At 46.8% G+C, this 23,187-nt stretch overlaps 1 protein-coding gene across 7 annotated transcripts in view; it reads right to left on the bottom strand.

Moving 5' to 3' along the window:
* The window catches only part of RCSD1 (RCSD domain containing 1), a 75,320-nt gene that overhangs the window by 24,200 nt on the left and 27,933 nt on the right, over positions 1-23,187 (bottom strand). For 2 of the 7 annotated variants that reach the window (XM_037740492.1, XM_037740493.1), the window contains exon 1: positions 4,659-4,878. The exons of 3 other annotated variants lie outside the window; for them this stretch is intronic. In XM_037740492.1, the coding sequence (XP_037596420.1) occupies positions 4,659-4,673 (15 nt within the window). In that variant the 5' untranslated portion in view covers positions 4,674-4,878. Of the gene's footprint in view, positions 1-4,658; positions 4,879-23,187 lie in introns of those variants that run through there. 2 more of the 7 variants (XM_037740490.1, XM_037740491.1) reach the window with 2 other exon arrangements.

The following is a 23,187-nucleotide window of genomic DNA, read 5'->3' as shown; positions in this document are numbered from 1 at the left end:
AAAGAAAAAGAAGAAGACAGCTTTGTTTAGAGATTTGAAGGAACTGCTGGGGCCATAGACTTTCTGGTCTGTGAATGGCTGTTCTGGAGGAAAATACAGGTACACTTTTACTGTTGCTTACTATATAATTCAGGCTCATCTCCATCCCAGCCTAAACAACAAATGCTGAGTTTTGCCTAAAGATATAAAAGGATTCACCGCTATTCAAGATGCCAGATTTCCCCATGATGCTGGGGGAAAGCTGGGGAGTGCGAGGCCCCACCCTGATGAGTTCCCCGCTGGGGAGGGGCTCTCAGACATGACCCATTTTACCCTCACACTTGCCACATAAGGAAGTCAGAGAATGGAACGACAGAGAGCCTTGGGGACAGCGTGTGATTAATTGAGCTGTTCTTGGCAAAGACGCTGGCTGATTGGTTTGTCCATCTGTCTAACTTCCTGCCCACATCACAGACCAGCCTCTCTGTCCCTTGCTATTTATGCTCAGATCCTGCTGACAGTGCGCTTTACCTCAGCTTCAAAGGCGCCAATCACTGGTGGTGCAGGAAGATAAATTCCAGTTAAAAATAGAGCTGTATAGGAATCAAAACTCCTCCCTTACTTCCCTGTCTCAAAACTGGCCTTGGCAAGGGGCTCAGAAGTGAGAGAACTCTGAGGCTTCTGGAAGCAGTTAGGGCTTAAAAGCTGGGTAGAAGGAAAGATTGTAATACCTCTGAGTTTGTTTTCCCGGAGCCTAGTGAATGGGTTTTCTTTAGACGAAGGACTCCAGAGCTTGTTGATGCTTGGCAGATCCTCTCACCACCAGCCCCCCTCCAGACACTTCCCATTCTCTTTTGCGGAAGACTGATTGATTATAACTGTCTGCCTTCTGAGCACACTAAACCCAGAGAAGGCAAGTGACAGCCAGAGTCACACAGGACCGGCCAAACAGGATAATCTGTGAAACATCTGACTCCAACTCCTGAGACTCCAGTAATGGACATTGGTCATGCAGCATCATTTGTGAAAGTGCCTTGGCAAAGGCACTTGGCAAACAATTATTATGAGCCACTGAGTTGCAAAGGTGCAATGGAAGAAGCGTGGTCTTGGGGATGAGCCAGGGCTGGTGGCTCAGACTGTTTGAGGCTTTGCCTGGATCTCTGCCTCACAGTTGTGGCACGAACAGCTGCTAACACCCCTCTGGTGTGCTCAGCGCCACACCACCTCTGTCACGGGCCAGGAGCCATCTTGCTAAGGCCACACCCTCACCTTGACTGTTCTTAGGTCTGAGAAGAACTTCAGTGTCTCTACCGATTCCCAGACTTGCCTGAGACACCTTTAGCCTCTCTGGGATTAAATGTTCTTTCTCTGTTCCTGTGATGTCTATAAAGTACTTAACACAGAGCCTGAAATGTAGAATGTGCTTGATGGGGCACAGTGACTCATGCCTGTAATCCCAGCATTTTGGGAGTCCAAGGCAGGAGGATCTCTTGAGCTCAGGAGATCAAGACCAGCCTGGGCAATAAAGAGAGACCGCATCTGTACATAACATTAGCCTAGTGTAGTGGCGCGTGCTATGGTCCCAGCTACTCAGGAGGCTGAGGAGAGAGGATCACTTGGGCCCAGGTGGCCGAGGATGTAGTAAGCCATGCTCACAACATTGTACTACTGCACTCCAGCCTGGGCAACAGAGACTCTGCCTCAGGAAAAAAAAAAAATCCCAGCACTTTGGGAGGCCGAGGCGGGCGGATCACAAGGTCAAGAGGTCAAGACCATCCTGGCCAACGTGGTGAAACCCCGTCTCTACTACAAAATACAAAAATTAGCTGGGCGTGGTGGCGCATGCCTGTAGTCCCAGCTACTTGGGAGGCTGAGGCAGGAGAATCACTTGAACCAGGAAGCTGGAGGTTGCAGTGAGCTGAGATCTCGCCACTGCACTCCAGCCTGGTGACAGAATGAGACTCTGTCTCAAAAAAAAAAAAAAAAAAAAAAAAAAAGAATGTGCTTATGTAAGGTTGATGTAAGGTTGGTATCTTCCTCCTCCTCCTTCTCCCATCTGACCTGGGCACCTGCTCCCAGAGTCACGGACACCCTCGACTCACCCGGTGAACCACACCCAGAGGTAAGTCCTCCCCCTGCCAGCATCCACCCTCTAGGTCCTGGTCATTGCCTTGACTTCAGCCTGTCCTTTCCTCTCGGGTCATTGTCCATGTTAGATCTGTTTTCTGCACGCATTCTGCTTTGTGCCCTGCCTTAGCTCACACTTGTCTTTACAGATCGCAGGCCTGCACTCCAGCTTCCCGGCTCAAGTCTTGCTTACAAAGCCCTCCCCGCTACCTTCCAGCTAGGCTATGCCAGGTAGCTCGGAAACCATGCCTGTGGTTACTGTCTGACTTTGCCAAAGCCAGGAGAAAGTCACCTCTGGTGTTTACTTTCTATTTCTATGGGACTTTCTTCTGAGAACTGAGGAGGCCCTGTGTCTGGACAGCATGGAACTTCCCCTGAGCGGCTGCCATGTTGCGTAAACACTGTTTGGATCCTGCTGACCGTCCACAGAATGATATCTTTATGTGCAGGCCAGACGAGGCTCCACCTGCTTCCCAGGCTCTGTGCTGTCTCTCTATCCTCCACGTAGGTCCAGGGTCTTTGGGCTATGGTTTAGGGAAACAAGGCACCAGGGAAGGCCTCATCACCTACAGCTTAAGAGAAGATGCAGTGAGAGGGCCCAGCTGGGGGCTGGAAGAACCATGCTCTTGGCTAAAAGGAAGGTTCTCTCACTCAACAGAAATAGGCCAGAGCCCAGAGCCTCAAGGATCTGAGCGTGTTTGCCTCTTCACTCCTCCAGAACTGAAGGAGATCACCCCTTCTAGTGTGAGAATCCTTAAACTATCACTTCAAAGGACCGCCACAGAGTCTCTCTGAAATACTGCAATGACTCTAGAATCTTCCTTTACACCCTTACTTATCCCTAGTTCTTCTATGTATCCCAGTGTTTGACCATGACCATCCTAGGAGAATGGAAGGCATGCTGGACTGGGAACCAGGCAGATCCATTTGACTTACCCACCTACCAGAGCCCTCCTATGTGGGAGGCAGTGCCCTTATAGCCACTGATATATGTTCTATAATTCTTACCTCTCTAAAAGAGGAAACTGGGGTCCAGCGTTGCTAAGTAACTTACTATTCAAGTCAGTAAGTGCAGGCATGAGAATTTTCTGGATTCCAAAGTTCTAGCTCTTTCCACACCAACATGCCGTGCTAACCCTACGCCTTTACTGGGAGACTTAGCTTATTCTGTCTCTTGCTAAAAGGCATTTACTGGTCTAGGCCATGAGATATATTAGTGAACAAGACAGAGTCCTTGCTCTGCAGGAGTTGCTACATCAGCAACAAACAGGCACACGGCTAAACCGTAAGATAGTTTGTTAAACGCTATGAAGAAAATAAAACAGGGCACTTATTTTATTTATGGGAATGTGCTGAAGAGAGAGCACATGAGTTGAATCCCAGCTGGGAAAAGAGGAAAAAAAACTGCTCCGAGCAGAGGCACAGACACAAACAAAGGTTGAGGGGCAGAAAAAGAGAAGTGTGGCAGGGACCAAGAGGGAGCAGGAAGATGTGAGCGGTGGTGTGAGGCCGGCCACACTGGGCCGCGTGGACCAGAGCGCGCAGTTTGTGTTTTATCCCGAGCCAGCGGGATGTCATTTGGAGGGTTTCAAGGAGGGATGTGACCTGAATCACACATCAAGGCTCTGTCTGTGGAGGAGGGACAGGCGTGGAAGAGGGTGAGCAGAGGCAGATGCTGGCAGCGGTCCAGCTGAGAAAGGGTATGGGGTGTGAGGGGGAAACCGGGCTTGTGTGGGAGGATGGGGTTTGAAGGTCGGGCTGCTGGGAATGACTGATGCATGGGTGTGGGCAAGGGAAAGAGAAGAATCGTAGAAGACTCCCGAGTGTTTGACTTGGATAGCAAGATGCAAGGGGTATTTGCTTCTGGGTTGGAAAGCCACGTTGTGGAGAGAGGGGCCGCTGGGGCTAGGTGGGCAGTGAATAGTTCTTCCTTGGTTATGAAAGTCTGACACGTCTATTAGACATCTAAGTGGAGATGCCATGGACAAGGTTGCATATATACCCAAGTCTGGAGTTCAGAGAAGTGTTTCAGGTTGGAAACCAAACTTGGAGAGTCACTAGCTAGAGATGGTGGTTGATTGATGTTGCAGGGCAGGGTAAGGTCAGAGGAAATAGAGAGCAGGGAAGAGAGGAGGCCCAAAGACTAGGGTCTGGGCTGTCTCCGGTCACCCTAAGCTGCCGTTCATGCTCAAGGTGAGGGGACTGGTCCTGTTATTCCAGTGGGAGCCTGGAGGGCATTCTGGTGTAGAATACAGATGGGATGGGTGTGAAAGGAAAATAAATCTCAGACCCCAAATCACCAAGCCAAAGGGAAAAGTCAAGCTGTGAAACCCATCAGGCAAATCTGCCTCCCACTTTATTCCTGAACAAGATAGACAAAGATTAAAAAGTGACATGCCCCCCTCACAATTTTCCCACTAGGAGATTCCTTGTGGGGCTCAGGATCTTTACCCTGAAACAGTTTTGTTGGATTTTACCCTGACAATGTAAATTGCTAGCTTAACTTCACAGGTGCAGGACAAAGGACAGAACTCTAAGCCACTCTTGCTCACCTGAGACAAATGCATATCTGATGGTTCCTCTGATGTAAAAATGCAGATTCACTGAGCTATGGCGGCATAGGTGGACTGTTTCCTCTGCCCATCTCTCACATGTAAGTTGTGTTCCGGTGAAAGACGGATCAAAGTCTGAGGAGAATGCAACCATTTGTCTTTTATCTACCCATACCCTTTAAAAAATTTCTTCCTCTTGACCGGTGCAATGGCTCATGCCTGTAATCCCAGCACTTTGGGAGACTGAGGCAGGTGAATCAGGAGGTCAAGAGTTCAAGACCAGCCTGGCCAAGATGGTGAAACCCTATCTCTACTAAAAATACAAAAAAATTACCCGGGCTTGGTGGTGGGTGCCTGTAATCCCAGCTACTCAGGAAGCCGAGGCAGAGAATTGCTTGAACCTGAGAGGTGGAGGTTGCAGTGAGCCAAGATCACACCACTGCACTCCAGCCTGGGTGACAGAGCGACACTCTGTTTCAAAAAATATATAAATAAATAAAATGTCTTCCTCTTTCTCTAATATTCACCCTTTCTCCTTTAAATATTAAAGCCCTCAAAATCATCTTTGGAGAAAGGCACAGGCCTGCCTCCTGGGGTCACATCCTTAACCTTGCCAAAATAAGCTTTCTAAATTGACTGAGATCTGTCTCAGATACTTTTGGTTTACATGGGTTCGGGCCAGAAGATTTCTTTGGCTAAAGTGATAGAGGGTAAGAAATCCTGAATGTCACTCATGAATGTTGCATGCCCCATCCACACTGTTGGGTCATTTAACCATTCCTTTCTGAGCATCTGTAGCCACTGTAGAATGTCTGGGGGTGACCGTGATGGCCCTCAAGGAGTGAACAGCCTCTTTGAGGAGTGAGGAGAATACACAGAGGTAAAGAGGAATTGAAACAAGTATATGTTAACAAATACATGTAATCAGATTTTTCACACAAGACCAAAAAAGTCCCAGATGTCCCCTACCTAACCACTTGTAGGCTTTAAGGATCTGAAAATGGCAGGCCCTTGTCCTCTACAACCCACTCCTAGGGAAAATCCCACATGAGGTGCTCCACTCACACAAAGGATCCCCACACAGGCACTGACCCCAGGAGTGTGTCCCTGCTTGGAACCTCCAGGGCTTCCCATTTGCTCCCAGGACTTGGCATTGTCACCCAATAGTCTGGACAGGGTTGAGCCATCCTCACACTGTGGGGTACAGTCCTGGCTGCCTCGGTGATTTTAAAATCAGCATAGTCCATAGCCTCTGGTGCCTGGGAGGGTCCTCCAGGTGGGGGTCCATGGGTTTAGTAGTGATGGCTAGTGTCTGGGCAAATTCCCAGGTGCAGCAGGGGACCACAGAGGGGAGGGAGATGTTCATCCAGAATGTCACTGCAGTGAGAGGATTTTATCAGTGTAATTTGGGAGACGATGTGTGGGAAATCTGTCTCTAAATGTGTTAACTGTTGTACAGGCATACAGAAAGAAAATAAATTATTTTGAGTCTAGCGAGGTTAGAAGTGCACAGAGAGCAACAAATTCAGAGTCAGATCCGGATTTCAGTCTTGCTTCTGATGTATGTTGGGTGTGAACCTCTCTGAGTCTCAGTTTCCTTGTCTGTAAATAAGGCCATTAACATCCATCATTCTGTACTCCAACCCAATATGCAAACACTCATCTTGTTTTCCGGCAGGTTCACCGCCTTTCTTTCATGGATGGCGGGAAGGAGGCTGATTCACTGGAGGGTGCACTGTGTTTTACCCTGTTCTATGGAGGGAGTACCATGGAGCTCAGGCTTTGAGCCAGACTGCCTGAGTTCAAATCCCAGCTCTACATTTACTAGTTCTATGGCCTTGGACAATTTACCGAACTTGTCTGTGCTTCAGATGGCCTATCTGTAAAATGGGATGATGATCATACTAGCTAAGTTACAGGGTCATTGGAGGGATTTAATGAGTTTTTGTAGATGAAATGCTTAGAACAGGGCCTGGCATGTAGGAAGTGTTTGATAATTGTTAGCTATTACTGCATGTTGGCTATGGGGCTAGCAGCATCTCTGAATACTCTGAGGGATGTCTAGGCTTGCACCTATCCTATCCTGTCCTTCCATTCCCTCTTGGATGCAGAAGTCCCAGACAGAGCTCCAGCTGGCTAGGATGTGCGCCCTGATGCTTGTAGCCATTCTTTGCTCGAGAGTGGACCCTCTGGACTCAGCCATTTTGGTGGACTGATTACTAAGGCAGAAGCTTAGCAGACACTCTTACCCCCTCCCTGAGCTCATATCCCTAAGAAATGGATGTGTGTGGTATCTAGCAATTAAAAAATAAGTACAGCTAAGTTTCATTTTATGGCTTTTAGGGTCATGACAAGGGTTTTGAATACCCACACATCCCAGCTGTCCAGAGCTCTATGTCAAGTCAAACAGCTGAACCAAAATACCAAGTCCATGTCTGACATGGTCTGGCTGTGTCACCGCCCAAATCTCACCTTGAATTGTAGCTCTCATAATTTCCATGTGTAATGGGAGGTACCAGGTAGAAGTAATTGAATCACAGAAGTGTGTCTCTTCCAGGCTGTTCTCGTGAGAGTGAATAAGACTCACAAGATCTGATGGTTTTATAGAGGAGTTCTCCTGTAAAAGCTCTCTTGCCTGCTGCCATATGAGACATGCCTTTGCTTCTCTTTTTCCTTCTGCCATGATTATGAGGCCTCCCCAGCCATGTGGAACTGTGAGTCCATTAAACCTCTTTCCTTTATAAATTACCCAGTCTTGGGTATGTCTTTATTAGCAGCATGAGAACAGACTAATACAATGTGCATTCACTGACAAATGGAGAAACAAAATGTGACACAGCCACACAGTCAAATATATTTCACCCATAAAAAGGAATGATGTTGGCTGGGTGTGGTGGTTCACACCTGTAATCCTGGCACTTTGGGAGGCTGAGGTGAGTGGATCACCTGAGGTCAACTGTTTGAGACCAGCCTGGCCAACATGATGAAACCCTGTCTCTACTAAAAATACAAAAATTAGCTGGGTGTGTTGGGGGGCACCTGTAATCCCAGCTATTCTGGAGGCTGAGGCGGAAGAATCTCTTGAACCCAGGAGGCAGAGGTTGCAGTGAGCCAAGATCACGCCGATGCACTCCAGCTAGGCAATGAGAGCAAAACTCCATCTTAAAAAAAAAAATGAAGCTCTAATATACAGTAAATGTGATAAACCTTGAAAACATTATGCTATGTAAAAAAAGTCAGTCACAAAAGACCACATACTTTGTGACTCCATTGATATGAAATGTCTGGTGTAGGCAAATCCAGAGAGAAAGACAGTAGATTAAAAGTTGCCTGGAGGAGATGGGAAGACAGGAGGTGGGGTGATAGCTAAAGCATACAGACTTTCTTCTTTTTCAATGATGAAAATGTTCTAAAATTGACAGTGGTGGTGGTTGCACAGTCTGTGAATATACCAAAAACGATTTCCTTGTACACTTTAAATAGGTGACTTATATGTAAATTATATCTCAATAAAACTGTTATTTAAAAAATTGTCAAGTCCTTACAGCCAGTCTGTTGGATTGTGGGCAGGAGGGACCAATGGAGGGAAATTGGCTTTGCTTCCATCTTCGTGACTTCCCTTCCCTCGTGCTCAGCACCCTCCACCCGCACACTCAGCATTTCCCCGCTCCCAGCATGCCTTGCAGCTGCAGACACATCTGAGAAGTCTCTTCCAACCCACCACTGAGAGGGCTTATAGGTCTGTGAAGAAGACAAAGTAAGTTTCATGTCAAGCATCCATGAAGGGTCTGGCTTGAGGGGGCAGTCAGTCCATGGCTGTTCACTTATTCATTCATTCAGTGAATATTTATTGAACACCTTATGGGCCTGACACTGGTCAGATGTGAGGATATAAAGATGAAGTTTCATGGTTTTAGAGCTCAAGGAGCTTCTACTCTAGTTGAAAGGCAGAAGACTTGTAACAAAACTATCAGAATGAAAGCAGGCCACTGCTGCAATTGGGAAATGCGTAACACTGCAACAGAAGCTCAGGAGAAGGGGTACTTAACTTGCTTGGGTGATCAGGAACACTTCACAGAGGAAGTGATGCTTACGCAGAGTCTTGAAGGATGAATAACAGCTTGCTAGGAGAGAAGGTGGGCATGGAGGAGAAGGCAAAGGGCATGTTGTAGGCACAGGGGCTGGCTGGCACAGGCAAAGTGTCAAAAGCATGGAAGAGTATGGTGTCTACGGGAAGCTTTAGTTCATTTTGGTCTAAGCAAAAAGAAAGGTAGAGAAATTGAAAGATGTGGCTGTCTTGTCCAGAGTAAGGCATACACAAGTTACAATTCAGGCTCCAGAACTTATTAGATGTATAGGTGACCTTGGGCAAGTCACTCGATATATATATATATATATATATATATATATATATATATATTTTTTTTTTTTTTTAGACAGAGTTTTACTCCACAAACCAGCAAATGCAGGCAGCCTCTAGAAGCTGGAAAAAGCAAGAAAATGGTTTCTTCCCTGGAGCCTCCAGAAGAAAAGCAGCCCTGCCAAAAACTTGATTTTAGTCCATCTTGAGCTTTTGACCTCCAGAACTCTAAGATAATAAGTTTAGATAGTACAAGTCACTAAGTTGGTGGTCATTTGTTACAGCAGCCATAGGAAACTAATACAGTCAGTCAGTCAAGTATTTGTAAGCACCCACGATGTGCTCTGAGTTCTGAGAATGTGGTGGGCAAGAAGAGAAAGTCACTGCTTATCACTGGAGCTCACATTCCAGTGAAGAGAGCTAGGCAGTCGATGAATAAGCACGTGAATGTATGGCATGTGAGTGGTGCTAATATAGAGAGTGTCAGGCTCGACCTCTGCAAGGGAGGTCACAAGAGGCCTCCTGAGGAGGCAGAGGTGACATTGAGTTGAGGGTGCTATGATTGTGGAAGGACAGTATGAAATGCACAGCAGGAGCACCCAACCTGGCCAGCGGCACCTAGGAAGACATCCAGGAGGAAGTACCAACCTGGGCAAGCCTGCAAGGTAAGCAGAGCTGGTCATTATTGCTGAGGGAGCTGCACAGGTGAGGAGTTCAAGGCCAGGGGAGACCCAGGGAATGACAAGTTCCAGCATGTAGGCATGCGTGCAAGATGAGCCAGAGTGTGCAAGGCCGCCTACGTTGGGACTCTAGTCTAAGGGCTATCTGAGGTCATCAGAGGGTTATAAGCAAAGAGCAAAACCACAGATTTATTTTTGCAAGATGCCCATGGCTGTAGGGTAAGAAACGTGTGGGCTGGTGGTCAGCAGTAGGCTTCAGGAGGTGGAGAGCCCAGTCTGGAGGCCGCTGCCATCGTCATGGAAGGTAAAAAAGGAGCAAGTCCGCAACTATACAACGATACCACCTCCTGAAGAAGGTGCATCCTGGCTCCAGAAGATCTTTTCACCGGGCTGAGCTTCTTGTGGGGTCTGGATCTGCCAAGGGAGCAGGGAGCTGCATTTGGGAAGAGTGAGTGTGGAGGAGAGCAGGAGCAAGGAGAGCTAAGAAAGGGCTGGCCCCTTCCAGGGTGAAGTGGCAAGAAAGAAACCTCAGGCAATGGGATGGCTGAACGGCCTGTGAGGATCGGGATCTCAAACCCTTGACTTAGAATTGTTAGTGTGTGGTGTCAGCATGACCTCTTCATGTAATCTGCAGACCTTCCGTGAAAGTTGAACTGCGCGCAGCAGCCTTTCATTTGTGGGTGCATTTTAAACATGTAGAGTGAGAATCAAGAGTGTAGCCCACATTTAGAGGAGGAAAGGAATAGCTTCGAGATGTGGAGTTTATTGAATGAACTACTCAGTAGATATTAATGAGGCCCTACAACATGCCAGGCTCTAGGGATTCATTGGAGCAGAGCAGACGACGATCCCTCCTTATAAGACAGTGGAGAACAGGGATTCAGCAGAGGCAGAAAACTGGGCCCAGTGGTGACCATGAGCAGGAAAGTCCATCTGAAAATCAGTAGAGATCTTAAGGATGGCTTGGATCCACAAGGTTGGAGTCAATATTCTGTTGGTTTCAGGAGTCTTTAAAACGAGAGAGGATGATGGCCTGGATGCAGGTATGCTTAGTGGAGGGGAGGCTATTGATAGCACTCAAAAGCAGTTTAGGAGGAAGGACTGACCAGAACTGGGAACTGACAAGTGGGGGCAGGGAGGAGTCAAGATGATGCCCAGATTTCTGGCTCTGGCTTCTGGGTGGAGAGGAATATCATTTACAGAGGGGGGAGCCCAGGGGAGGGGCAGAACTGGAGGAGTGCTCAGAAAGGGTGAGCTGTCAGAGCAGAGGGCCCAGGGCAGGCCCTGAAGCACCTACTTGGGATTTGTGGAGTCAGATGAACCTAAGGGTGAATCTTGGCTCAAATTACAAGGCGATGGCAGAGCCTGAAGACAGGCAGGGTGAGTGAAGGCTGCAAAGGAGATGGAGAGGGTGCTGGGATGAGGACACAGAAGCCAGCAACAGCTCAGGGGATTATACACAACCATTTTTGTCTTCTCTTTCCATTTCCCACCAGCAGGCGTGCAGAAGCAGAGGTGCCAATCAAACTCAACCTTGTCAGCCTCTGAACAGCTCAGGTTTTTTTTTTTTTTGAGCAAAGGGGAAGAGTGGGAAAGAAGTGTCTCTTCATAGCTGGCATGGGTGATTTAGATGGATTCACTCACCTAGGCCAACAAGTAAATGTACAATTTGTTACTCCCCAAGGTAAGTTCAGAATCTCCCTGTCATGCGGTACTCTCATGCTGGTTAGTTCAATAATAAAACTGACTTCACTGAGAGCTCCTCTGAGTCTGAAGGGTGGCTGGGTTCCAGGGAGCCACCCCTCCAGGGTGGCCTGGAGTCCTGGGGTATGTTACAGCCACCTGGAGGCCCACACAAGTACCCTTCACTAGGGGCCATTCCTGCGTCCCAGGCAGGAGTCAAGTGACAGTGTGAGTATGCGTGTGTGTCCTGGGGTCTGGGACACTTGTCCTTCAGGCTGCAGCAGGAAGCCAAGGCATGCCTTCTAAGATTAGAACAAGTTTCCCAAGGACCCGGCCCCCAGCCTGCATCCCGGTCAGCTGCAGCCTCTCCTGTTACAGCGTCTCCCAAACCCGCCTCCCTTGCAGTCAGGAGGGAGCACAGTTCTGAAGCTGACTCTCAGCAAGAGGCCCCTCAGGAAGCTCTGCAGTTGGGCCACCATGAGCAGGACATGGTGCAGGGCCCTCTGGTCCCTGCCCTTGCAAGCCTCACAAGGGGGTACTGGAGGGAGAGAGGAGAGGAGCATCAGTCACATTTTTGCATTTGACTTGTGGATCCAGGTCACATGCGAAGAAATCAATGATAATAATTCAGTAGCTGCGGCATCCTGAGCACCTAGCACATGCCGGGCCATCTGCGTGCATGCTCATGGTTAAAGTATGTAACATAACCCAAAGAGGAAGCCACTTTTCCTAGTATCCCTACTTGACTGAGGAGACTGAGGCAGAGAGAGGTTAAGTATAGCTTGTCCAAAGTTGTACAGAGTGAGCGGTGGTGGGAATGTTTTCTGGAGTCACTCGGGGGTATTTGCTCAGAACTCTCTAATCAGGCCCATAAATGAATAGTTTCATGTCAAGTGAAAAGAGCAGATGAGGCAAGGGTTATGCTGGAGACCAGAGGAGGCTCTGTCTGCTGCAAATACTTATAATTTATTATGGTTCCCAGGCCCATTCTCAGAGGCTCAGGGGTGGCCTTGAAGTGACATGTCAGACAGGTTCAAGCACGCCCAGAGTACGGCCTAGGGCTTGTCCTGCAGCGGCCAACAGGGCTTGGCTCACATTATCAAAGCAGTGGCAGAACAGGAAGCTAAGAAGAAAAATGAACATTTTCCACTTTAATCAGTCTTTATCTGCACCGGTGGTCTTACATGGACGCTCGATCAAATTGCCTATTATTATTTGTCCGTGAGCCCTTGAAAATTCTGGATAGCCCTATTATCCATAAATCAAGGCGTTTCCAGTGTTTAGATGTCACAGTCATTAGATTATTAGAAAACATGAAGAAACTTTTTCATGCACATTATTTACTTACTTAATCCTTGACTGTACTTGGAATTAATGCATGGGGGAAGTGTCCAATTTGGAGGCGGAAGAAAAATAACTGGATTCAGAAGAACATTAGAAGAAGTTTTTATAAATTATTGAATTCTGTTTAACTACATTTGCAAAACACTACACATTTAACTATATTCATATCTGTTTAACTACATTTTCAAACGCTACACAAAGTTCTAGAAAGATCTGTGGGTGCCTAGATGTAGAGAGCACAATCTGAAAACCTGACATCTGAGTTTCCTTCAAGCACAGTTTCATCCTGGGCACTTCCAGAAAACCCCTGTGAAGCTCCCCTTGCCCACCATGCACGCTCCCCCAGTCAGGCAGAACTGGCAGCTCCCTCTTTCTTTTTAGTATATCTTGGACATACTCATTCATTCATTATTTCTGTGCTCCAGGCCCTGCTCAGGATATGGGAATGAACAAAATCAAAAGAGTCCTTTCATAATGGAGGTTACAGTCTGTAGGGGAGACACATATTCCATAGCTGTTATTATTTTAACTCCAGCTTATTATTTATTAGGGTGATAAATGCCGCAGAGGAAAGGGTTCTAAGAGAGCGTGTGACAAGAAAATCCGACCCAAAGATGTGACATTTAAACTGAGATAAGTAGAAGTGATCCAAGCAAAGTGTGAGGTTTGAGGGGTGAGGAGGGTTAGTGAGAGGGTGGGCAGAGGGAGCCAAGGGCATTCCAAGTAGAGTTTACACAAAAGCCTCCTGGAGGAGAGACAGGAGGTGTTTGAGGAACTGAGAGAAGGTGTGGCTAGAACTCAGAGAGGGTTTTTTTTTTTTTTTTTTTTTTTGAGATGGAGTCTCACTCTGTCGCCCAGGCTGGAAAGCAGTGGCGAAATCTTGGCTTTCTGTAAACTCCACCTCCCAGGTTCAAGAGATTCTCCTGCTTCAGCCTCCCAAGTAGCTGGGATTACTGACGCCCATCACCACTCGAGACTAATTTTTGTATTTTTAGTAGAGATGGAGTTTCACCATGTTGGCCAGGCTGGTTTCCAACTCCTGACCTCAGGTGATCCACCCACCTTGGCCTCCTAACGTGTTGGAATTACAGGCATGAGCCACTGCACCCAGCCTGAGAGCTTTTAAAGTACCCACACTTTTGCATGTTTTTCTCTTTCTACTGAAATTGCTGAGCACAGAGACCATGTCTTATTCATGGCCCCATGCCCTAGACCATAGTAGGTACTCAGTAAATGCCAGTAAATGAATGAATGAATAAATGAATGATGGCTCTGTAAACCCACACCACTGGGCCAACATTGTGAGGGCTTGATAAATATAGACGAAGACTTGAAGTGAAAATGGAAAGAAAGAGTCATCCAGGGAGGCTCTGAGCACACCAGCTTTGAATATTCTCATTAAGGTTCAGTGACTTGTCCAAGCTCTCTAAAATGGTAACCAGAGGGCAAAGAATGAGGCTTTCTCCTGGCCAAGCCATTACTTAACAGTCTGAGCCTCCCGTCTCTACCTGAAGCAATGAAATCTAATATAATTCCCTATCTCTATGCATGGGTATCTGTCTTCTTCAGTTTTAGCAACCCAACCTATCCTAGAACAGGACACATAGAAAATACTTAAAATCTCTTTCTTTATCTAGAGTAGTTGAATATATCTGTTGGCTGCTTGATATTTTCAGATCCATTTCAGCAAGGAGAAAATTTGAGGAAAAGAAAGGTAAAATGCAGAAGGTAGAATTAATGTATTATGAATATGGTAGAACAGTGTCTGCCCCAGGATCCGAAGTCCCCATCTCTGGTTTGGTCTCAGTGTCTGCCTTCAGTCACCAAGGGAGAAGCTCCATGCCTCCGGGCCACCTCCAAGGGCTCCTCTGCTGCCCAGGGATGCTCAAAGCAGGAGTCACAGTCTCTAGTATATCAAGAGGGCCCCATCTAAAGCATGGGGTAGGCTCTCCCCTCCCCTGAAGCCTACTCAGCTACAATGGGACCAAAGGGGTCTTGGAGCTGACTTTTTAAAATAAACTTTTCCATCTCCTCTCACCAACCCGCTACAAAAAGGGAAAAGCAACTAAAGCCATCCAGCTGAGTTGAGTTGAGTCACTTGAAAGTTCTATTGCAGAGGGGTCCAGTCTTTTGGCTCCCCTGGGCCACCGTGGAAGAACTGTCTTAGGGCACACATAAAATACACTAAAAAAAAAAATCCCATAATGTTTTAAGAAAGTTTATTAATTTGTGTTGGGCCACATTCAAAGCCATCCTGGGCTACATGTGGCCTGTGGACCGTGGGTTGGATAACCTTGTTATATTGGGTTTTACAGAGCAAATCAGCTAGGCTCCTGGCATGGCAGGGAAGATTGTTGGGTGTTCAGCCTGCAGAGGCTTGCTGCTGGCCAGCCCTCTCTCTTCCACCCACCTTTTGGGTTGATTCATGGTTACTGTCCCCTCCCAGGGCTGATGGAAAGCACTCCAGGGCAGCGGTCCCATGAGAGTTCAGATTTGTGTGTGGGGAGTGGCTGCGGGGCACTCAAGTCCCCTCTGTAACCAGCATCATCGGCATACTCAGGAATTCTCTCTACATTTCCTTCCTGCTCAATGTCCCTCTTTAGAAACTGGTTTTTGAATTAGTAATACTAGGCTTTTGCAATGCATTTTTCAACAAAAATAAAACAGCTAATTTACCGAATGTTTATTGTGCCAGGTACAGTGCTAAGATGATCTCATTTAATCTCTGAGACACCTCTGTGACATGGATTCGTAATTACCTCCGTCTTACTGATGAGAGAATTGAGACTCAGCTCAAGTAACTGGTTGTCAGTTGCGAAGCTATGGATGGGAGATCTGGGACCCATGCTCAGATCGTCTGTTAAAGTCTGTGCTCCCAAGCACAACACCACACTGCCTCCAGCAGGAAAAGTATTTGAGAGTTTACATTTTGGGGTTAAAAAGTGCTCATCTGGCCAGGCACGGTGGCTCACACCTGTAATCCAAGCATTTTGGGAAGCTGAGGCGGGCTGAACACTTAAGGTCAGGAGTTTGAGACTAGACTGGCCAACATGGCAAAACCCCCTCTCAACTAAAAATACAAAAATTAGCCATGCATGGTGGTGCACGCCTGTAATCCCAGCTACTTAGGAGGCTGAGGCATGAGAATCTCTGGAACCTGGGAGGCGGAGGTTGCACTGAGCCAAAATCATGCCACTGCACTCCAGCCTGGGCAACAGAGTGAGACTCTGTCTCAAAAAAAAAAAAAAGTGCTCATCAAATTTATTAATAATAAGACAATAGTAAAAATGGGCAAAGGATTTAAATAGACACTTCACCAAAAAATACATATGAATCACTAATAAGCACATTTGTCATCAGGTTAATACAGAGTAAGACTACAAAGAGATACCACGGCACACCCACAAGAATGGCTAAATTAAAAGAAACTGACAATACCAAATGCTGGTGAGGCTGCAGAGCAACTGGATCACTCCTATGTTGCTGGTGGGAATGTGAAATAGTATAGTTACTTGAAAAATATTTTGGTAGCTTCTCATGAAGTTAAATATACACCTACAATACACCTACCAACACTCTCACTTGTATTTGCCCAAGAGAGATGAAAGCAAATGTTCACATAAAGACGTGTACACGAATCTTCAAATAAACCTTATTATTAATATCTGAGACCTAGAAATAACCCAAATGTCCATCGACGGGTAAGTGAATAGACAAATCATGCTATACGTACATTATAGAATGCTATTCAGCAATATAAAGAACAACTACTGATACACAGAGCAACATACATTAATCTCCAAAGCCTATGCCAAGTGAAAGAAGTCAGACAGACAAGATTTCCTGTATGATTCTATTTACATATGATTCTTTAAAAGGCAAAACTATAATAACAGAAAGAAGATCACTGATTGTGTGGGACCGGGGTGGGGGCAAGGAATTGACTGTAAAGAGTGTGAAGGGTCTTTTGGGGTGATAGAAATGCTCTATTATTTCTCCCCCTCCTCCTGCTCCTCTTCCGCCTCCTCCACCCCCCCCCCACCTTTTTTTTTGACACAGAGTCTCACTCTATTGCCCAGGCTAAAGTGCAGTGGTGTGATCTTGGCTCACCACAACCTCCGCCTCCTGGGTTCAAGCAATTCTCCTCCCTCAGCCTCCTGAGCGTCTGGAATTACAGGCATGCGCCACCATGCCTGGCTAATTTTTGTATTTTTAGTAGAGACAAGGTTTTGCCATGTTGGCCAGGCTGGTCTGAAACTCCTGACCTCAAGTGATCCGCCAGCCTCAGCCTCCCAAATTGTGAGGGTTACAGGCGTGAGCCACCGCGCCCAGCCAGAAATGCTCTATATCTTGATCATGGTCTGCATCTCGTGGTGGTGGCTAGATGACTGTATACATTTGTCAACACTCATCATTGTATACACTTAAAATGAGTGAATTTTATTGTATGTATAGTTTACCTCAAAAAGGTGATTAAAACATTTTAAAATGCTCATGGTAGTTCAAATACAAAAGCTGAGGTGCACCTGGCCCGCAGGAGGTCTCCTTTCATTTGCCCTAGGGCTAGGAGCCCGCTTAGTCTCAGGATGCCAGCTCTGTGTGCCTCAGGGCCTCAGCAGGAAGGCGCTGCAGGAGGCTTGCAGCTGCTGGGAGCAGGCCACACCCAGCCACTTCTGTTCAGCCCAGCGTGCCTGCCAGGACTCATGCAGCAAGACAGTGGAGACAACACAGAATTTGGAGCTTGACAAGACCAGGTTTGGATCCCACTCTATAATTGATGGGTTGTAGGATTGTAGGCAGTTGACTTAATTGTTCAGAGTCTCATCTGTAAAATGAGGAAAATAACACCTCCTACATGGTCACGGGGCTACTAGGAGATGGTGTTTGATTAGACAGCTTGGGTCCACATCCAGTCCTTGCCTTTTTACTAGATGTGTGATCTTAGGCAAGGCTCTTGACCTTGCGGAGCCTTAGTTTCCCCATTTGTAAAATAAACGTCTATCATAGCACTTATTTCTTAGGATTGTTATAAACCCAAATGAGATATTGCACATAAAGCCCCAGCACAGTGCCTGGCCCATAATAAGCTCTCCTTTCATTTTAGCTATTGTTATTGTCACCTAAGATACTAGCTGACACACAGTAGCTGTCAGTCAAAATGTGGGCTCCCTTGCACATCTTGTAGGGATGCCAGGCTGTTGCCAGTTTGGCCCTGAAGAATTGTAAGGGGGTGGCAGGGATCTGCTACTGCCAAGTCATTTTCACTCCCATCTTGCCGAATAGGTTGGCAGAGCAGATGGGCTGGCATTGCATCTTCGTGTCAGAGGAATTTACAAATGGGAGTCTTCTGAACCACAGGAGCTAACTGGAGTGTGATTCTGGCCTCTAGCCATGAAGACACTCACTCAGAGCAGGGCCATTTGTGTGCTGGGGTCATTTGGATGTCTTGAGGCTGCGGGGTAAGGTAATGGGGTCAGGATCAGCCTTCTGAGGGAAGATTGCTTCTGGCTTCTGCAGGTAGGGTAGGGTCTTGCGGTTACCCAGGCCTGTGGTATGAAGAGGGAATAAAGGGAAAGTCCTGAGTGCAGCTAGCCTCAGGTGTGTGGCCACAGTTTGAGGGCTGTGCCTGCCCCTGCAGGTCTAAGTCTGATGGGGATAATTTCTCAAGTGAGGGCAGGGGCTCTCTGAGGCTTCGGTGGGTGAATGGCCTGAGCTGTTCTCCAGGGAACACAGTGATCTAGGGAGTGGGATACAAGGTTAAGTCTCTGAGCAGACAAGTCCTGTCCTGCAAAGTTAGAAGGGAAGGTCCAGATGAGTCACTGGAAGAGCTGAGCAGCTGGGAGTCAGGGGAGGCCACTGACCCAGCAGTCAGAGGAGCAGCATGAACTCACTGGCCCTCATTACCTTCCGCTTCATCTGGGAGATAAGGGGCTTGCAAAGGAAGCTTCCCAAGACCCTGCTGCTGGCTCACTCTTCATTTTTAACATAACATAAGGAGGAAATTGGGAAAACTTGGGTTATCTTTCTTATGTAGATGAAAATAGAGGTGGATAATGGATAACCTAATTAAGTTCAGGCAAATCGGAACAAACTTTGCCAGGAAACTCAGGGGTGCCAAGCAAACCCAGCCCTCACTACCAGCCCCAACATCTTCACACTCAGTTCTTCCAAGTAAAGAATCCCATCCCTCCTCCTCCTCCTCCTCCTCCTCCTTCTCCTTCCTAAGAAGATTTTAGGAGTGGAACTCCCTGCCTTTCTTAAATCAGGAATAAAATGCACAAAATATGATACGGTCTTTTTATTCCAAACTAGCAAGCTGGGGTCAGCCATTTTTTTTGGAAAGGAGAGTTTCAGGAAAGCAGGTGGCATGGCTCAAACAGCCAAGGAAGTGTCCACAAGCAATTATAGAGGAAAGTGGGTGAAACACTGGTAATGAAGAGCAGTGACTGAGATGGTCAAGGGATACAAGGCCAGAAGATGAAAGGGAAAAAGAAAAAAAGAAATGGGGAGACAGAAAGAGAAAGAGAGAAAGAAAGAGAGAGCGAGAGAGCATGCATATACACACATCCACACAAGCGTGCTGCCTGCACACCAGTGCACCAGTCCCCCCCAACACCCAGGGGACTGCTGCTACCTAGCTAGGGAAAAAATAACCTTCACTTTGGTTTTATCAGAGAAGTCATACGAAGAAGGAATTAAGATTTTGTTTCCTTCCCTGTTACTTTTTTGCCGTCTGCTACAAAAAGAGCATAGGCCCAGCCCCTTGGCCAGCTTGAGAGCCTCATGGTTCTGAAGCAGGAAGGGTCAAGGCAGGAAGCAGGGACTCTAAGAATAGAATGGGTCATCTAGGGAAGCTTTTGGAGTAGATACAGACAGGGCTTTTCACTAATCCCCCAGGGTGAGTGACTGGGGCCTCCTCCCTCCGGCAGCAGGATCCCAGGCTCTAAGCAGAGGTTAACATACGAGGTTGCTGCACAGATCAATCTGTGCATTATACTCCTCATGGGAAACCCAAGAAGGGTCCTGCTTATAGTAAGCACAGAAATATACTGGCTCCCCAGCCCAAGAAGCAATGCATACAAGATCTAAGACACAAATAAGTCAATCTCCTCTTGCTACACTCCTATCAGCATGTGTACTGTCCTCCACCAGATGCATGAGAAATCTCTCTTTGGATGTTAGCCAATCTGCTCCTTGTATAGTTATTTGGGCAGATGACTCACAAGATTATATATATTAATCGACAGTGGAACTGTGGACAGCCCGGGCAGTACTTTATCCCACCACCTCAGCACCTCCACAGCTGCTTCCTAGTGGCCTCCAGAGAGCCCAGGATGGTGGTTGCTGTGGCTTTTGTAGGACAGGTGGCTCTGCTCTTAGTGGCTTCCAGCCTTCTTCACCCAGAGCGGATCCAGGATTGTGAAAGGACCTTCTGGATCCCCACAGAAAGCAGAGAACAGAAATGGTGTTTATTTTCAACCCAGGGTCAGCATGGTGCTGGCAGTGAGGTCATACTGGCCTGTGCTGGTCTGTCTGCAATCAGCCTAACGTCCAAGCACAGGCTGGCACAGAAGATCCAGAACTAGTCCCTGAACTTGGGACTCCACCAGGGGAGGATGTGGTGTTGGAAGTGCAAGTCCAGTCCTAGACCTGTACTTCACAGCAGGGACCCTCGACAAGCTACCTGTCTTTTCTTGACTTCATTTTCTTCCTCTGTAAAATAGGGATGATTATCTACTACATAGCATCATTATGAAGATTAAGTGAAATAATGTATATGGTAAGTGCCTTATAAACCAGTGTTTATTTAAAAATAAAGAAATCCCAATATGTATTATTCCTATTTTCAACAGATTTTACTTACTATGGTTAGGGGCTGGTCCATGTTAGGGATAGAACCTGCTTGATCTTAAGTTAAGCAGGGACTTCTATAGGTCCATAGTTGAAAGCAATGAGATTTAAGAAGAGTCAGCCTCTTTATAGAAGTCAGTCTCTCTAAACCTCATTTTGGTAGAGGCTAGAAGTTCCCAAAAAATAAGGAGCAGTCAACCAAGAATTTGGTGTTGGGGGAGGAGTTTACAGAGAAATTAAGTATGATTCCTCTCTATTGAAGTTGACAGACCAGTTAGGGAAATATGAAACCAGGGTATATCAAATGCAAGAGTGAATTAAAGCTGGGCACGGTGGCTCACATCTGTAATCCCAGCACTTTGGGAGGCCAAGTCAGAAGGATTGCTTGGAGCCAGGACTTTGAGAACAGCCTGGACAAGAAAATGAGACCCTATCTCTACACAAAAATAAGAGAAATTAACCTGGCATGCTGGCATGCACCTGTAGTCCTAGGTATTTAAGAGGTATTCAAGAGGCTGAGGTGAAAGGATCACTTGAGCCCAGGACTTTAAAGCTACAGAGAGCTATGACTGCACTCCAGCCTGGGCCACAGAGTGAGATCCTGTTCCAACTGTAGGGGACATGATTCATAGCCCAAGGAGCAGCACAGGCTGTAAGTGTGGCCGTGGCTCTGGGCCCAGGAAGAAGTGATGGGGTAAGGATGGGGGTCAGATATAATCAAAACGTGATCACAGACAGTGTTCTGGAGATGGAGTGTCTGATTGATATCTCCATTCTGCTCCTTATATTACCTCCGGCAAGTGACAACTTCTGTAAGTATCAGGGGCCTCATCTCTAAAGCGAGGATAGAACACTTAACGTCATAGGCTCATACAAGAATCAAACAAGAGAGCACATGTAAAGTGCTTGACACACAGCTTGGCACACAAACAAGTGCTCAACAAATGCAAGCTATTAAGCATGGAGCCAAGGTATTTGTAATCTATCCTGAAGGGGTAAATATGGTGAGAAGTTTAAGAGAAAACACTTGTCCTGAATTCTTGCATGCAAACCAAGATTGCAAAAAAAAAAAAAAAAAAAGGCACGTAGGCAGCCCCCACAGTGATGCAGACATCCTTTTAGAGAGAGAGTTGAATGTCCAGGGAAGCGTGAGTGACCTGGCTAAGACGGCAGAAAAGACCCTATAACCCTGGGAGGCCCTGGAGCAGGGGCATGGCAAGTTCAGGGACATTCCACATCTATCCCACCAGAGAGAAGGGCAAAATATAGAAGAGAGCTGAGAAAATGGAAGGAACACTTCCATTTAAGGAGCAAATGGGGGAGGGGGCTGACAAGGGAGGAAAGAGATGGCAGAAGCTAAGAGCCGGAGCTAGAAAAATTCCAGACTGGTATCAGCTACAAGATCTGGCCAGGGAATGGACACGTGGTCCAAGGGGAGCCAGTGATCACAGTTCCCAGCATGCTTTGCTAGATTCCCACGCCTGGCGCTGAGGTTCATGGCATTCTGAAGGCAAATTGAGATTACTTAGCTGAAATACAGGACGCAGCAGCAGAGTGTAGAGTGTGCCCAAAAGGGTGTTGAAATAAATGCTTCCCTTTTTAACTAAGGCAGAACTCCTAGAAGCTATTAAAAATGTAAAACCCCAGGAAACGAAAGCCTTCCTGACTATAAAGGAAAATGTAAAACTTATTTACATATAGAAATACTATCAAAGAAATAAAGAGAAAACTAGAGCCTGGAAAAGTATTCTAACACAGATGAAAATGAGGTAATATCTGCCACATAAAGCACTCTCACATAATGACAGGAACAACAGATAATAAAGGAGATAAATAGGCAATTCATAGCAAGCAAATTCCGAAAGCCAATCAACTAAAAGATACTCAAACTCACCACAGTAGTTATCAGGAAAATGCAAGTTAAATTAACACTAAGATTTCTTATCATGCTTATCAGATGGTGGGCAATGGGAAAAAGAGAGAGAGAGAAGAGAAGAAAAAATAGCAATTGCGGTTGGGGAAATGGGGAAAAGGAAACCTCATATATTGATGTATTGCTAGAGGAAATGTGACCTGTTACAGCCTTTTGGGAAAGTCATCTGACAACATCGATTAAATTAGATTACACAAACCCTTCAGCTCACTCTACACTCCTGAGAATCTACCCCAAGGACATAAAAATGCCAGTGTACAGGGCCATGGAGGCTAACCGCAGTATTGTTTACAGCACCAAAACACCGGAGACAAAGTGAATACCATAAAAAGGGAAATGGTTTATGGTCCATCTACACAACAAGTCACTAGGAAACCATTGAAAAGAATGAATTAGGCGGCCAGACACGGTGACTCACACCTGTAATCCCAGCACTTGGGGAGGCCAAGGCCGATGGATCATTTGAGGTCACGAATTTGAGACCAGCCTGCCCAACATCGTGAAACCCCATCTCTACCAAAAAACAAAAACAAAGTTAGCCGGTCATGGTGGCAGGCGCCTGTAATCCCAGCTACTTGGGAGGCTGAGGCAGGAGAATCGTTTGAACTGGGAAGAGGAGGTTGCAGTGAGCCAAGATCATGCCACTGCCCTCCAGCCTGGGTGACAGAGTGAGACTCT

Source organism: Cebus imitator, unplaced genomic scaffold (assembly GCF_001604975.1).
Source record: "Cebus imitator isolate Cc_AM_T3 unplaced genomic scaffold, Cebus_imitator-1.0 Scaffold84, whole genome shotgun sequence".
In the NCBI taxonomy this organism is placed as follows: Eukaryota; Metazoa; Chordata; class Mammalia; order Primates; family Cebidae; genus Cebus; species Cebus imitator.
This window is presented reverse-complemented; position numbering and strand designations above follow the sequence as displayed.